We start from the raw sequence: 18,255 nt of genomic DNA, 5'->3' as shown, positions 1-18,255 counted from the left end.
CATGTGAATGGTTAAACTGTAATTTTGAGAGAATGATTTGCCACAGATATCACAAGGATATGGTTTCACTCCTGTATGACTGCGCTGGTGTCTAGCCAAGTGACTTTTAGCAATGAATGATTTACCACAGATATCACACTGGTATGGCTTCTCCCCTGTATGAATACGTTGATGTCTAGTTAAGACACCTCTTTCAGGGAATGATTTGCCACAGATATCACACTGATATGGTTTCTCTCCTGTATGTGTACGTTTGTGTTTTGTCAAATCACTGCCTGCAGTGAATGATTTACCACAAATGTCGCAGTGATATGGCTTCTCTACTGTATGAATACGTTTATGTTTAGGCAAGTTGCTGCTACGAGAGAATGATTTACCACAGATATCACAATGATATGGTTTTTCCCCAGTATGAATGTATTTGTGTATCGTCAAGCTACGATTTTCAGAGAATGATTTACCACAGATATCACAATGATACGGGTTGTCACCCGTATGAATACGTTTATGATCAGACAAGTGGCTACTACAAGAGAATGATTTACCACAGATATCACAATGATATGGCTTCTCCCCTGTATGAATACGCTGATGTCTAGTTAAGACACCTCTTTCAGGGAATGATTTACCACAAATATTACAAGTATATGCTTTCTCTCCTGTATGAACGCGCTTGTGTCTAGTCAAGTCACTGTTTCCATTGAATGATTTACCACAGATATTACAATGGTATGGCTTCTGTCCTGTATGAATACGTATATGTTTAGATGAGTTGCTACTACAAGAGAATGATTTACCACAGATATCACAATCATATGGTTTCTTTCCAGAGTGAATGCGCTGGTGATTACTTAAGTCACTACTCTGAGAGAATGATTTGTCACAAATATCACATTGATATGGTTTTTCCCCAGTATGATAACGTTTATGATTAATCAACCTATAATTTTCAGAGAATAATTTACCACAGATATCACAATGATATGGTTTCTCACCCGTATGAATACGTCTGTGCCTTTTTAAGTCACTGGCATTAGAAAATGATTCACCACAGATATCACACTGATATGGCTTCTCCCCTGTATGAATACGCTTGTGAATAGTTAAACTGCTATTTTCAGAGAAGGATTTGCCACAGATATCACAAGGATATGGTTTCTCTCCTGTATGAACGCGCTCGTGTCTAGTCAAGTGACTTTTTGCAGTGAATGGTTTACCACAGACATCACAATGATATGGCATCTCTCCTGTATGAATACGCTTGTGATGAGCTAAATTGCAATTTTCAGAAAACGATTTACCACAGATATCACAGTGATACGGCTTCTCCCCTGTATGAATACGTTTATGTTTAGACAAGTGGCTACTACAAGAGAATGATTTACCACAGATATCACAGTGATATGGCTTCTCACCCGTATGAGTACGTTTGTGAACGGTGAAGTGAGTTCTTCGAGAGAATGATTTTCCACAGACATCACAGGAATATGGCTTCTCTTTTGTATCAGGGTTTTCAGATTCTATTAAATTATTCATTCTGAGAGAATAATTTCTCATATATATCACAAAGATATCGTTTTTTTCTTTTCTATGAATATGTTTGTGTTCAGTTGAGTGACTATTTTCAGGGAATAATTTAATGCTATGTTTTTCAGCTGTGATCTTACTTAATGTCTAAATTAGCAGGTGAAAACTGTCAGGTCCTTCGTAAAGTTATCCAACTTCTAAAGCAATCACCTCCTCTACATTCCAGACAGTGAAGACAAGAAAAATATTTCGCTGTAGTTTGTCATGGATATTATTTATATAAAGAGATTGATGTATTGATGAAGGCTCCTTATAAATATATCGTCTTCCTTTAGTTGATGAAAGTTGATAAAACTATCAAAGGTAGATCTCAATGAAGAAATTTCTTTGACATCAACAAGGTGGGATATTCTGAAATAAGAAAAGAAGCAGTGAGATAAAGAGTAAAAGATAAATGATATAGTAATCAACATAGCAAATATTACAGCATCAACACTTTTCATCCATTTAATGCCTATTTTCACATGGGTCAGAATTCACTGAGGTTTTGAAAGACTGGCATGCCTAAACATCTCAAACCCCCACTGAAAAGTTTTGTTTTTTAATGAAACCCACATTTTTAGGTATGGAGATTACAATTCTGAAAAAAAAAATTTTTTTAAGAACTTCCGAAATCCCTATTTCAAAATTTCAATTACCCACACCCATTTCTTCAATTTTCGCTATTTTCAGACGTTTTTTGCGGGAGAAAATACTCTGAGAAATACGGAGCTTATGATTCAGAAATAATTTGGTTGTATAATTCCAACAAAGGTGCAGGAGTGGCTGTGTGGTAAGTAGCTTGCTTACCAACCACATGGTTCCGGGTTCAGTCCCACTGCGTGGCATCTTGGGCAAGTGTCTTCTGCTATAGCCCCGGGCCGACCAATGCCTTGTGAGTGGATTTGGTAGACGGAAACTGAAAGAAGCCTGTCGTATATATGTGTATATATATATATATGGGGGAGGGGGTTATCCCTGTAGCATTGCTTGACAACCGATGCTGGTGTGTTAACGTCCCCGTCACTAAGCGGTTCGGCAAAACAGACCGACAGAATAAGTCCCGGGGTCGATTTGCTTGACTAAAGGCGGTGCTCCAGCATGGCCGCAGTCAAATGACTGAAATAAGTAGGAGAGTATTTCAGGAAAAAAAAATATATTACAAGAACCTCCTGCAATCCCGAGTCTACGGCCTACTAGCAGGCTACCCACATGCTAGAAATAACAGCCAAATCTAATACAAACTCTAAGGCATTTTTGTACATACTCTGTATCGATTGCTCTGCTCTATCAATCTGTGCCTAACCCTTGGATAACATTGGTGGCATTGAGAGGCTAGACTGGCATGCATGGGTTTCTGTGGTTCTTCAATTAACAAATTTGTCCGGACTTGTATTTTAGAGGGGAACTTTCTAGGTGCAATGGACATGATTATAAGCAATTTAGTATTGTTTTGTACATGTTTATATATGAGTGTGCGTGGACACAGTAGACTGATTACATATTTCTTTCGTTATTTTATCGTAGTGTTCATGTGGAAAATTCTATTTCAAAATATAAGTTTTTCTGAAAGTTAAAAGAAAACAAATTTTTTGTGAGATTTGGCTGTTATTTCTAACATGTGGATAACCTGTTAGAAGGCCGTAGAATCGGGAGGGGGTTCGGATAATTTTATTATTATTATTTCTTAAAATAAATCTCCGTACTTTTCTACGTATTTCACCCAAATTTACGAAGGAAGTGACAAAATGAAAAAACAGAAGGGAAAATCGCAATTTTGAAGTTGCGAGTTTTGCCAATAATATATATTTTTTTTAATTTCTGAATCGGAATCTCCATAGCCAAAAACAATGGTTAACGGGTCGGCATACATCATCGCAATGTGGGCCGTAATTGTATTCACACAGAACGGAACGAAGTCGGCCACGGGACAAAGTCCTGACTTCAAATACGGCCGACGGTCGACTTTGCTTTTCATACCTTTCGGCAAATACCCAGATCCATGTAACTGACTTCTCGCTTCTCTCGACAAATGTTGGTCCCCTGTCAACATTTGGGACCACTCTTCGTAAATAGAAACCCCATCATCACCATTACAAGTATTAGTTTAACCTTAAAGGAAATCTCTCAGTTTACCGTTTCATCAATGCCTCATCAACAGAAATTAATCTGGTATTTTTCAATCGGTTTCCCTAACCCTATTTACTCTCATTTTACAATTTAATTCCCCTTATATCATATATAACATTCGATCATCGCTTTCCATAAACAACCGATCAACATTTCAATTAGGAAGTCATTAATTAAGACGAGCAATTATAATTTCCTAAAGCTGTCAGGTTCCCGCTTCGAAATAATTACAGTGACAGCGAGAGGTTTACATAATTCTATTATTTATATTGCTATTCGTAGTATTATCATCACCATTACAGCATTAAAGTGAATCTTTGTAAACTTACCGTATTCGGATATAAAATACGAGTCCAATGATCGCTAATTAAATGCACTAATTAATAAATTAAGGGAAGTTGTGTTGTAGAAGTTACTTCCCTTCGTACGATTGTATTTCTTTAATTCTCCTATAGATGGCGATACTAACTTGTTGGTGCGTGTGTACGTGTCTATGTATGGTGGCTGCGTTATAAGTTCTTGCTTAGCAACAATATCCTTCCGGGTTCAATCCCGCTCCGTGGCACATGGGCAAGTGTCTTCGTCGGATCTTTTCTTTTTCAACAGCAGTTTTTTCGAGCGATGTCATATGAAATTGTCACCCATAATTATGACCCTAGTATCGATCTATTGCATTTCAATCTGTTTTAGGGTTAGGCTTAGGGGTGGGGGGAAGGGTATCTTTTTTTCTTCACAAATGTAAATAAACCCAATCTGTTGCTTAAACGAGGGACATATTCATAAGGCACAGAATGTTTTCACCTCAATAGACGTCATTGATTGGTTGAAATTGCAGAAATAATTACAGTGACAGCGAGAGGTTTACATAATTCTATAATTTATATTGCTATTCGTAGTATTATTATCACCATTACAGCATTGAAGTGAATCTTTGTAAATTTACCGTATACGGTTATAATTTGCAAGTCCAATGATCGCTAATTAAATGCACTAATTAATAAATTAAGGGAACTGTGTTGTAGAAGTTACTTCCTTCGTACGATTGTATTTCTTCAATTCTCCAATAGATGGCTCTGTTGACTTGTTGGTTCCGCTCCAGTGATTTTCTTTGTCCCATTCTCTCAATAGCTTATGTTCCAGTTTTTCCAAATTTACACCAGATTATTTTAATAAAGGGATCTTTTCCTTTTCAACGGCAGTTTTCAACACAATTTCTATTTAACTAATCACTTTTAAACTTCGTATACTGTTAGAATGTGTCAAAATAAAACATTTTTTTCTCTTGGCTTTCTTGAGAAAATTGTAATTTGTAAGTTTAACGTAGTTTAATTTTTCGAATTTTAACCAATCAATGGCCTCTATTGAGCTAAAATCATTTGCTTAATTCGACTTAATTCATTTGCTTAATATCGACTTAATTCGTTTGTCTGTCCTTGTTTGTCCCCTCTATGTTTAGCTCATTGTAGGTAGTAAAGAAATATATATATATATATATATATATGCTAAAATCATTTGCTTAAAATCGACTTAATTCCTTTGTCTGTCCTTGTTTATCCCCTCTGTTTAGCCCCTTGTGGGTAGTAAAGAAATATATATATATATATATGCTGTGTGGCAGGTAAAAAGCACCATTCGAGCGTGATCATTACCGGCGTTGCCTTACTGGAACTTGTATCGGTGGCATGCGAAAAAGTATTCAAGCAAGGTCATTGCCAGTGCCGCTTGACTGGTCCTCATGCCGGTGACACGTAAAAGGACCCACAACACTCTCGGAGTGGTTGGCATTAGGAAGGGCATCCAGCTGTAGAATATCTGCCAGATCAGACTGGAGCCTGGTGCAGCCATTTGATTCACCAGTCCTCAGTCAAATCGTCCAACCCATGCTAGCATGGAAAGCAGATGTTAAACGATAATGATGATGATATAAAGCACACAGCACAAACTGTAAACTGGTTAGCATAAGGAGAATACACCCAAAGAAACCCAAACAAATCAGACTGGAACCTCGTGCAGCATTATGGGTTGCCAGCTCATGTCACACTGTGCCACACATGACAGCATATAAAGAAAAATTATTGCTAAGAGATGATGATGATGATGAAAGCACAACATAGATAAAACCAATTTCAGTTTGATTCAGTTTTTATTCCTTATTCCCATTTCTTTATTTTCTCATAACAAATTCCTCAAAAATCCATCATGACCATCTTCAGAAATCAAAGTCTTTGCTGAATTTGATGTTGACATTGATGAAATTGAAGTTGATACCATGAAAATTGAAGAGATAAAAAAAATCCCTGTCTCTTTGCAGAAAAACTAGATGTAATTTGAGGCATGGTATAATAAATTTTAATACTTATATAGTCACACTTGTGTGTGAATACTCATATGTTTATTGAAGTAGGATTGTTTTGAGAATGATTTACCACAGATATCACACTGATAAGGCTTCTCCCCTGTATGAATAGGCTGGTGTCTAGTTAAGACACCTCTTTCAGAGAATGATTTACCACAGACATCACACTGATGTGGCTTCTCCCCTGTATGAATAGGCTGGTGTCTAGTTAAGACACCTCTTTCAGAGAATGATTTACCACAGACATCACACTGATAAGGCGTCTCCCCTGTATGAATAAGCTGATATCTAGTTAAGACACCTCAAAGGCATTGTTGTGTTGATGTATTTCCATATATACACGGAATTCAGGTTGATATTCAAGAATTTGATGTAGATATTGATGAAGATTCAGGTTTATAATATGAAATTTGAAGAGAGAAGAAAACCTGCCTCTTAGCAGAAAAGAATATTAGTAATTGCTGTTGAGTTTTAATAAATTATCATACTGATAGGGTCACACCTGTGTGTGAACACTCACATGTGTACTTAGGTGGGATTTTTGAGAGAATGATTTACCACAGACATCACACTGATATGGCTTCTCACCTGTATGAACGCGCTTGTGTTTAGTCAAGTCACTGTTTGCAGTGAATGATTTACCACAAATGTCACAGTGATATGGCTTCTCTCCTGTATGAATACGTTTATGATTAGACAAGTGGCTACTACAAGAGAATGATTTACCACAGATATCACAATCATATGGTTTTTCTCCAGAGTGAACGCGCTGGTGATTAGTTAGGTCACTACCCTGAGAGAATAATTTATCACAAATATCACATTGATATGGTTTTTTCCCAGAATGAATGTATTTGTGTCTTGTCAAACTATAATTTTCAGAGAACGATTTACCACAGATATCACAATGATATGGCTTCTCTCCTGTATGAATACGTTTGTGCCTTTTCAAGTAACTGGCATTAGAAAACGACTCACCACAGATATTACAGTGATATGGCCTCTCTCCTGTATGAATACGCTGGTGTTTAGTTAGGACACCTCTTTCAGTGAATGATTTGCCACAGATATCACAATTATATGGTTTCTCTCCAGTATGAACACGCTTGTGTTTAGTCAAATGACTGTTTGCAGTGAATGATTTACCACAGATATTACAATGATATGGCCTATCTCCAGAATGAATGCGTTTGTGACTAGTTAATCTGTTATTTTCAGAAAATGATTTACCACAAATATCACAATGATATGGCTTCTCCCCTGTATGAATGCACTGGTGTTTAGTCAAGTCACCCATTTCAGAGACTGATTTACCACAGGTATCACAGTGATATGGTTGCTGTCCCGTATGAAGCAGTTTGTGTTTAGTCAAGTGACCATTTTCAGTGAATGATTTACCACAGGTATCACAATGATATGGTTTCTCGCCTGTATGAACACGCTTATGACTAGTTAAAGTACTACTTTCAGAAAATGATCTACCACAGATATCACAGAGATATGGTTTTTCACCAGTATGAACACGTCTGTGACTAATCAAATGACTACTTCTAGAAAATGAATTACCACAGATATTACATTGATATGGCTTCTCACCCGTATGAATGCGTTTGTGTCTAGTTAAAGCACTATTTCCAGTAAATGACTTATCGCATATATCACAGTGATATGGTTTTTCCCCAGTATGACGACGTCTGTGACTATTCAAATGACTATTACAAGAGAATGATGATCCACAGATTTCACAATGACATGGTTTCTCTCCTGTATGTGTACGTATGTGAATAGGCAAGTGGCTTCTTCGAGAGAATGATTTTCCACAGACATCACAGGAATATGGTTTCTCTTTTGTATCAGGGTTTTCAGATTTTATTAAATTATTCATTCTGAAAGAATAATTTGTTCTCCATATCACAAAGATATTTCGTTTTTTTTCTTTTCTATGAATATGTGTGTGTTCAGTTCAGTTAGTATTTTCAGGGAATAATTTAATGCTATGTTTTTCAGCTGTGATCTTACTTAATATCTAAATTAGCAGGTGAAAACTGTCAAGTCCTTCGTAAAGTTATCCAAACTTGTAAAGCAATCACCTCCTCTACATTCCAGACAGTGAAGACAAGAAAAATATTTCGCCGTAGTTTGTCATAGATATTATTTATATAAAGAGATTGATGTATTGATGAAGGCTCCTTATAAATATATCGTCTTCCTTTAGTTGATAAAACTATCAAAGGTAGATCTCAATGAAGAAATTTCTTTGACATTAACAAGGTGGGATATTCTGAAATAAGAAAAGAAGCAGTGAGATAAAGACTATAAGATAAATGATATAGTAATTCAACATAGCAAATATTACTGCATCATCACTGTCATCCATTTAATGCCTATTTTCACATGGGTCAGAATCCTCTGAGGTGTTGAAAGACTGGCATGCCTAAACAAGTGTTACAGTCTAAATTTCATTCCTTGCACCCTTCAGAAAAATCCATCTTTGAGATCCTTTCGGTTTGAACGGCAGTTTTTCGAGCGATGTCATATGAAATTGTCACCCATAATTATGACCCTAGTATCGATCTATTGCATTTCAATTATTTTAGATTTAGGGTGAGAGCTAGGGTTAGGGTGGGGGAAAGGGTATCTTTTTTTTTCCTTCACAAATGTAAATAAACTCAATCTGTTTCTTAAACGAGGGACATATTCACACGGCACAGAATTTTTTCACCTCAATAGACGTCATTGATTGATTGAAATTGCAGAAATTGAAGAAAAAAAAACAACAAATATCTTACAAACCATAGAATTTTCTCAATAAAGCCAAGAAAAAATATATGTATATGTTTATATATATATATATATGTATATATGCATGTATGTGTTTGTGCGTATAGATAGTAGATTGATTACATATTTTTATCATTAGTTTATCGCAGTGTATATGTCGAAAACTTTATTAAAAAAATATCAATTTTTCTGAAAATTAAAAGGAAACAAAGTTTGTGTGAGATTTGGCTGTTATTTCTAGCATGTGAATAACCTGCTTCAAGGCAGTAGAATCAGGATAAGAGTTCAGGTAATTTTCTTGTTTGTTTTTTGAAACAATCTCCATATTTACTACGTATTTCCCTACGGTACTACGAGCGAACAGTGGTCCCGGTGCGCGTTGTCTGCTAGTCATGACTAGTCGATCCTTACTCTGTGTTTTTGTTATTTACTTTGTTTAAAAAATTGTTTACTTTGTGTAAAAAAAATAATTTATTTTGTGTTTTATTTACTTTGTTAGGTACGGTACTTTGTTGTAGGATCGACTAATCACGACTAGCTAGCGCGGATGCGCGCACCGGGACGGTACTACTAGCGAAGACTGGACCCGGTGTTTTATTTACTTTAACGAAAATTATTTAATTTTGTAAAAATATTATTTACTTTGCTAGGTAGTCATTGTAGGATCGACTACTTACGACGAGCTAGCGCCGATGCGCGACTGCGCGCCCCGGGACCACTGTTCGCTAGTAGTACCCTGATCTGAATTTTTTCTTCTACGGAATGAAGAGCAAGCCTTCTATCATACTCTCAATTTTGGTCAAATTGCGCCGCAGGGTCTCGGAGGAGATGGTGTTAGTTGAAGCCTACCAAACTTGTCACACGACATTTTAGTCTAATTTCCGGCAATCTTTCGTCTCTAGTAGACCTTTCCGTCGATTTCCGTAAAAAAATTTTTTTTTTACATATGGGCTTGCGGGAACTTTTGAAGTAATGAGAGCGAAAGAGACTAAGAGAAAGCGATTGTATGACGAGGGAAGTTCTTTTGAAGTTACCGTACATGGGAAGCATTGATGGACATGTGTATGTGTGTGTGTGTGTGTGTGTGTTTGATGGGGTGTGGGAGACAGACAGTATGTTGTGTAAGTGAAGTGCTTCTGTTAGTGTGTGTGAAGAGACAGAGTAATGTGTGAAAGAAAGAGATAACTGAAATTTTTTACTCGGTGTATGTGTATATGTATGTATATTACTTCAAAAGTTCCCGCAAGCCCATATGTAAAAAAAAAAATTTTTTACGGAAATCGACGGAAAGGTCTACTAGAGACGAAATATCGCCATATTTCCTTCATATAACACGTATCGGTCGATCATAATCAAGATATTAATTAAGACGAGGAAATAAATTAACCTAATGTTATGTTTTCATTTCTAAATAATTACTGTAACATCGAGAAATTCACAGAATTCTATTATTTACCTTATTATTAGTATTATCATCACTATTACAGCCTTAAAGTAAATCTTTATCAACTTACCGTATTCACAAATAAGGAACGAGTCAGTGAAGCAGTAATTAAGCACCTTAATTAAGAATTTACTTGGTTGAAGTGTTGTAGAGGTTATTTCCCTTAGTGTTGTATTTCTTTAATTCTCCTATAGATGGCGGGACTAACTTGTTGATGCGCGTATGTATGTATATATATATGTATGAATGCATGTATGTATATGTGTATGTATGTATATATGTATGTGTGTATATATTAATGTATGCGTAATTATGTGTGTATGAATGCATGTATGTATGTATATATATATGTATGTATGTGTGTATGTATGTATGGGTATATGTATGTGTGTGTATGTATGTATATATGTATCTCCCTTTTACTTGTTTCAGTCATTTGACTGCGGCCATGCTGGAGCACCACTTTTTGTCGAGCAAATCGACCCCGGGACTTATTCTTTTGTAAGCCCAGTACTTATTCTATCGGTCTCTTTTGCCGAACCGCTAAGTAACGGGGACATAAACACACCAGCATCGGTTGTCAAGCGATGCTAGGGGGACAAACAGACACACAAACACACGCACGCATATATATATATATATATATATATATATATATACATATATACGACGGGCTTCTTTCAGTTTCCGTCTACCAAATCCACTCACAAGGCTTTGGTCGGCCCGGGGCTATAGTAGAAGACACTTGCCCAAGGTGCCACGCAGTGGGACTGAACCCGGAACCATGTGGTTGGTAATTATGTGTGTATGAATGCATGTATGTATGTGTGTATGTATATATGTGTGTATATACGAATGTATGCGTAATTATGTGTGTATGAATGCATGTATGTATGTATATATATGTATGTATGTGTGTATGTATGGGTATATGTATGTATGTATGTGTTTGTATGTATGAATATATGTATGTATGTATGCATGCATGTATGTATTTGTGTGTATGTATGTATTTGTATATGTATGTATGTATCTATGTATGTATGTATTTGTGTGTGTATGTATGTATATATGTGTGTATGTATGCATGCATATATTCTCTGCGGATGCACCATATCAAGCGCAGGAGTGGCTGTGTTGTATGTTCCTTGCTTAGCAACAATATCCTTCCAGGTTCAATCCCCCTCTGTGGTAAGTTGGGCAAGTGTCTTCGTCAGATCTTTTCATTTTGAACGGCAGTTTTTACTAGCAGTCTCATATGAAATTGTCACCCATAATTATGACCCTAGTATCGATCTATTGCATTTCAATCTGTTTTAGGGTTAGGGGTGGGGGGAGGGGTACCTTTTTTTCTTCACCAGTTTCCTGGTTTCTATGGCGTATGTGTTCCCCAGCTGGACGGGACGCCAATCCATCGCAGCGTTACTCATTTTTGCCAGCTGAATGGACTGGAGCAACGTAAAATGAAGTGTTTTGCTCAAGAACACAACGCGTCAACCGGTCCAGGAATCGAAACCACAATCTTACAATCATGGTGTTGACACCCTAACCACTAAGACACACGCCTCCACAAGATAGACAAAACTAACAACAATTTAATTTTTCGTTGTTTATTGCCATTTCTTAATCATCTCATAATAAATTCTTCAAAAATCCAGCACAGTTATCTTTAGAAATCAATGTTGTTTGTTCCTTCTCGAGCCATGCCTGGCTCATAAGGTCCGGTTTCACGGTTTCCTTGGCATATAGGTTCCCCATCTGGACAGGACACCGTTCCATCGCAGATGAGCTGCAAGATGCAGGAGGAAAGAGTGAGAGAAAGTTATGGCAAAAGAGTCAGCAGAAGTTTTGCCATTACCTTCAACTTAGGTGTTTTGCTCATAAACACACACATCGCCCGGTCTGAGATTCGAACACGCGATCCCTTGACTGTGAGTCCGCTGCTCTAACCACTAAGCCATGTGCCTCCACATTGCTGTGTTGATATATTTCCATAGTTATACAACGTTCCGGATGACATTGCTGAATTTGATGTTGATAACGTCAAATCTGATGAGAAAATAAAACTGCCTTTTGCAGACAAAATAGTCACGCTTGTGTGTGAATACTCACATGTATAGTCAAGTGCGAGCTGGCAGAATCGTTAGCACGCCGGGCGAAATGCGTAGCCATATTTCATCTGCCGCTACGTTCTGAGTTCAAATTCCGCCAAGGTCGACTTTGCCTTTCATCCTTTCGGGGTCGATAAATAAAGTACCAGTTTTGCACTGGGGTCGATGTAATCGACTTAATCCGTTTGTCTGTCCTTGTTTATCCCCTCTGTGTTTAGCCCCTTGTGGGTAGTAAAGAAATAGGTATTTCGTCTGTCATTACATTCTGAGTTCAAATTCTGCCAAGGTCTACTTTGCCTTTCATCCTTTCGGGGTCGATAAAATAAGTACCAGTTATGCACTGGGGTCGATATAATCGACTTAATCCGTTTGGCTGTCCTTGCTTGTCCCCTCTATGTTTAGCCCCTTGTGGGTAGTAAAGATATAGGTATTTCGTCTGTTGCTACGTTCTGAGTTCAAATTCCACCGAGGTCGACTTTGCTTTTCATCCTTTTGGGGTCAATTAAATAAGTACCAGTTTTGCACAGGGGTCGATGTAATAGACTTAATCCGTTTGTCCGTCCTTATTTATCCCCTCTATGTTTAGCCCCTTGTGGGTAGTAAAGAAATAGGTATTTCGTCTGCCGTTACTCTCTGAGTTCAAATTCCGCCGAGGTCGACTTTGCCTTTCATCCTTTTTGGGTCGATTAAATAAGTACCAGTTTCACACTGGGGTCGATATAATCGACTTAATCCGTTTGTCTGTCCACTCTGTGTTTAGCTCTTTGTGGGTAGTAAAGAAATAGGTATTTCGTCTGCCGTTACTCTCTAAGTTCAAATTCCGCCAAGGTCGACTTTGCCTTTCATCCTTTATGGGTCGATTAAATAAGTAGCAGTTATGCACTGGAGTCGATATAATCGACTTAATCCGTTTGTCTGTCCTTGTTTGTCCCCTCTGTGTTCAGCGCCTCGTGGGTAGTAAAGAAATAGGTATTTCGTCTGCCGTTACTCTCTGAGTTTAAATTCCGCCGAGGTCGACTTTGCCTTTCATCCTTTCGGGGGTCGATTAAATAAGTACCAGTTTTGCACTGGGGTCGATATAATCGACTTAATCCGTTTGTCTGTCCTCTCTGTGTTTAGCCCTTTGTGGGTAGTAAAGAAATAGGTATTTCGTCTGCCATTACGTCCTGAGTTCAAATTCCACCGAGGTCGACTTTACCTTTCAGGGGTCGATTAAATAAGTACCAGTTATGCACTGGGGACGATATAATCGATTTATTCCGTTTGTCTGTCCTTATTTGTCCTCTCTGTGTTTAGCCCCTTGTGGGTAGTAAAGAAATAGGTATTTCTTAATCTATTTGTCTGTCCTTGTTTGTCCTCTGTGTGTTTAGCCCCTTGTGGGTAGTAAAGAAATAGGTATTTCGTCTGCCATTACGTTCTGAGTTCAAATTCCGCCGAAGTCGACTTTGCCTTTCATCCTTTCGGGGTCGATTAAATAAGTACCAGTTTTGCACTGGGGTCGATGTAATCGACTTAATCCGTTTGTCTGTCCTTCTTGTGCCGTTTGTGTTTAGCCCCTTGTCGGTAGTAAAGAAATAGGTATTTCGTCTGTCGTTACATACTGAGTTCAAACTCCGCCGGGGTCGACTTTGCCTTTCATCCTTTCAGGATCGATAAATAAAGTACCAGTTTTGCACTGGGGTCGATGTAATCGACTTAATCCATTTGTTTGTCCTCTCTGTGTTTAGCCCCTTGTGGGTAGTAAAGAAATAGGTATTTTGTCTGCCGTTACGTTCTGAGTTCAAATTCCACCGAGGTCGACTTTGCCTTTCATCCTTTCATGGTCGATAAATAAAGTACCAGTTTTGCACTGGGGTCGATATAATCAACTTTGTTTGTCCTCTCTGTGTTTAGCCCCTTGTAGGTAGTAAAGAAATAGGTATAGTCAAGTGGCCTTTTTGAGAGAATGATTTACCACAGATATCACAAAGTTATGGCTTCCCTCCTGTATGAATGTGCTGGTGTCTAGTTAGGTCACTACTTTGAGAGAATGATTTACTACAAATATCACACTGGTATGGTTTCTCTCCAGTATGAACACGCTTATGTATTGTTAGGCTAGCTCTATAAGAGAATGATTTACTGCAGATATCACAATGATATGGCTTCTCTCCTGTATGAATACGCTTATGTATAGATATACTAGCTCTATAGGAGAAAGATTCACCACAGATGTTGCACTGGTACGGCTTTTCTCTAGTATGAACTCGCTTATGTGTAGTTAATTCGCTATGTCTAATGAAAGATTTACCACAGATATTACAATGATAAGGTTTCTCTCCTGTATGAATAAGTTTGTGACTAGTTAAATTGCTGTTACAAGAGAATGATTTACCACAGGTATCACAATGATATGGCTTCTCACCTGTATGAATACGTTTGTGTGCTTTCAAGTTATTAGATTCAGAGAATGATTTACCACAGATATCACACTGATATGGTGTCTCTCCTGTATGTGTACGTTTGTGTTTAGTCACGACACTCTTTTGAGAGAATGATTTACCACAGATATCACAATGATATGGTTTCTCACCTGTATGAATACATTTGTGTATTTTCAAGTGCCCATCTTCAGAGAATGATTTCCCGCAGGTATTGCAAAGATATGGCTTTTCTCCTGTATGTGTACGTCTATGTCTAGTTAAGTTACCACTTTGAGAGAATGATTTACCACAGGTATCACAACGATATGGCTTCTCACCTGTATGTGTATGTTTGTGTTTAGTCAAGTGACAATTTTGAGAAAATGATGTACCACAGATATCACAATGATATGGCTTCTCACCTGTATGAATACGTTTGTGACTAGTTAAAACGCTATTTTCAGAAAATGATTTACCACAGATATCACACTGATATGGTTGCTCTCCTGTATCAATATTTTTTCTTGCAGTTAATTTATTCATTATGAGAGAATAATTTGTCATACATATCATAGTGATCGTGGTTTTTCCATTTCTATGAATATGTTCTATAAATATCTGCTGTTGTGTCACTATTTTCAGAGAATACTTGTAATTCGATGCTATGTTTCTTTCACCCGTGATCTTATTTCATATTTAAAACAGCCAATATAAACTGTCAACTCCTTTGGAAAGTTATCCAAGCTTAATTAACCTGTAAAGTGATGTTGCTGTCAATTCTATTATTCAGAAGAAATATATTCCTGCTCTTTTCATAGGTTATCTATTATATAAAATCCATTCTGTCTGTCTGTGTGTCTTGTAGGATCTCGGGCATCCTCCATCCAATTGCGCTCAAATTTGATATGTAGATACCGATGGTATCAGGGCATGTGTAAGTCTTGAAAAAATTACAAGAATCGACTCCAGGTGAGAATGCGATCGATAAAGCCGTGGAAACGCGCGTTGCGATCAATACTACGCGTACGTGAGAAAAATGCACGGAGTCTGAAATTTAGGTTAAATCAGTGTTTCTCAAAGGGGAGGCCTATGGGACGGTCGGACAAGTTGTTTTGAGAAAATTTGGTTTAAATGTTTGACAACTCAGCACCGTCCATTGAACGGTGTGTGTGTGGGGGGAGGCAGTTTTGCTCGTATTTATATAAAGAGGTTGATGTATTAATGAATGCTCCTTATAAATATATCATCTTCCATTCGTTGGTGAAAGTTCATAAAAATATCAGAGGCACATCTGAATGAAGTAATTTCTTTTATGTCAACAGGATGCTATATTCTGAAATAGAAAAAAAAAGAAGCAGTGAGATAAAGAGAATAGTTAAATGACATAGCAATTCAACATTGCAAATCTTACAACATCAACACTGTTTTATTGTGAATTACAACGAAATACATTTCGTTTTCGGATTTGGTTTGCAAGATTCTTTACATGAGTTCGTGTGTTGAAGCATATTCTGTTGTGTCTGGGGAGAGTCATTTTCTTTTTTTTTTGTGCCTTATAATGTAACACACTCACCGGTAAAATTTCCACTTATTTCTTATTTTTATTTTCCTAAAATTTCCGTTGCGTCTCGCAACCTTTTCAAAAGGAAAATAAAAATAAGAAATAAATGGAAATTTTATCGGTAAGTGTGTTAGATTATAAAGCACAAAAATACAGACAACAAAATACAGATAATAATAATAATAATAATAATAATAATAATAATAATAATAATAATAATAATAATAATAATAATAATAATAAATAATAATAATAATAATAATAATAATAATAATAATAATAATAATAATAATGTCTTAAATTGTAAATTATCCAATCAATATATTTTTCACTGGCTTTCCTCTCATTTTACTTATCAATTACGCCACTGTATATTAACACAAACCATTTAAATTAATGTACATCATATGTAACATCAAAAATAGGCTTTCAACTTTTCGATTTGGAAGTATTTGTCAAAGACAAGGAAACAGATTTTCCTATTCAACATTATTATTGGTCATTTCCTATTTGATGTCCGTAAAATTAAATTTGTTTTAGTCTAAATTTCATTTCATTTCGATTAGCATGTCTTGCGGCAACAACCTGCTGTTCCCCGTTGTATTGTGAATTCCAACGAAATACTTACAGATCATCAATGAAAGCGATACAATTACGATACTGGTTCGATCCTTCTCAGATCCAGCGACTTGTATTGCTTTGTGTCATCGCCGGGGATTGTTGAACAATTCTCAAATATGTCCAGGGCGAAACTCTATTCAAAATAACTCAAACATTTTCCCTCACCTTTCATTCATTGTTCGTAGTGTGTTCCACTTATAATTAATGAAATGTTTTATTAAAATAAACTTGTTGGATCGCTATGATTTTACGGGCATCAAATAGGAAACTACCTTATTATTTATCTATCTTTTTATCATTACAATCTTAAAATAAATCTTTGTCAACTTACCGTATTCTTACGCATCAGTGCCCGAAATTAAACCACCATGAATATTTAAATTTTCCACAGCTGTAAAAAGGTATTCACCTTTATACGATTAAATTTATCCGATTCTCCCCGAGATGGCTCTACGCGCTAGAAACCACCATAGAGTCGGATCATGGCTGCTATTTTCAGCATGGTGGTATCTCGCAGATACCCTAATTTATAATGTAAGTAATTAAGACCAAATATCTTACAAACCATAGGATTTTCTCAAGAAATCCAAGAGAAAATGATGTTTTATAAACACATCCTACCAGTATACGAAGTTTAAAAGTGTTTAGTTACGTGGAAATTATTTTAAAAACTGGCGGTCAAACCGAAAACATCCAATAATTTTTTACACAAACTAATTCTTGTTAAACAAAGTAAACAAAACACAAAAACATAAAGTAAGGCTCGACTCGTCACGACTAGCAAGCGCGGATGCGCGATTACGCAAGTGCGCGCACCGGGGCTCCTGTTGTCAAGTAGTACCCAACAACGTAGCATTCCCGTCGTCTCCCCTTGGACTGTCTCAGGGCTAAACATAAAAAAATAACCCGGAAAGAGACAAATCAGGCAGCGACGGCGCATGTGCAAATCACAACAGCCTTGAATGGAAATTGTGAATGACGTATAAAGGATCCCAATTGCCAAGACTGTTCCCCTTTTCCTTTTGGAAAGTCAGGTCCCTTACTGCCCTACAACTGATGCTGCTGGTTCTCTCTTTGCTTCGACTCCCAACACATGGGGTCGCGATGCCCTTCTCTCACAGTAAGTTACCATCTCACAATATATTCCCCTCCGGATCTTTTCCTTTTGATGGACGGAGATCCTTTCCGGATCTTCTCCTTTTTTTACTAGAATGCCGCCAACGTCTTGCAACGAATCAACAGAATTAAAATAGTTTTTTGGTCCTCTTTAGTGAATTTTTATT

General features: G+C 37.0%; 1 protein-coding gene and 2 long non-coding RNA genes across 3 annotated transcripts in view; all 3 read right to left on the bottom strand.

Annotated features, from left to right (window-relative positions):
• The window catches only part of LOC115225388 (zinc finger protein 850-like), a 70,362-nt gene that overhangs the window by 19,982 nt on the left and 32,125 nt on the right, over positions 1-18,255 (bottom strand). Inside the window, exons 7-10 of the mRNA XM_036514151.1 lie at positions 15,860-15,869; positions 15,213-15,239; positions 666-743; positions 189-245 (exon numbers count right to left, since the gene is read on the bottom strand). Coding sequence (XP_036370044.1) covers positions 189-245; positions 666-743; positions 15,213-15,239; positions 15,860-15,869 — 172 coding nt within the window. The remainder of the gene's footprint in view (positions 1-188; positions 246-665; positions 744-15,212; positions 15,240-15,859; positions 15,870-18,255) is intronic.
• LOC118768250 lies at positions 1,790-4,272 on the bottom strand. The gene is made up of 2 exons (XR_005004079.1): positions 4,026-4,272; positions 1,790-1,938 (listed from the first exon to the last, which is right to left on the bottom strand). It is a non-coding gene; the product is annotated as an uncharacterized LOC118768250 (long non-coding RNA).
• Positions 15,987-17,543, bottom strand: LOC118768249. Its single transcript, XR_005004078.1, has 2 exons — positions 17,304-17,543; positions 15,987-16,123 (listed from the first exon to the last, which is right to left on the bottom strand). It is a non-coding gene; the product is annotated as an uncharacterized LOC118768249 (long non-coding RNA).

The sequence above is a fragment of the Octopus sinensis genome, linkage group LG27 (assembly GCF_006345805.1).
Source record: "Octopus sinensis linkage group LG27, ASM634580v1, whole genome shotgun sequence".
NCBI classification, from domain to species: Eukaryota; Metazoa; Mollusca; class Cephalopoda; order Octopoda; family Octopodidae; genus Octopus; species Octopus sinensis.
The sequence above is the reverse complement of the archived record's forward strand: the minus strand, read 5'-3'. Positions and strand labels throughout refer to the sequence as shown.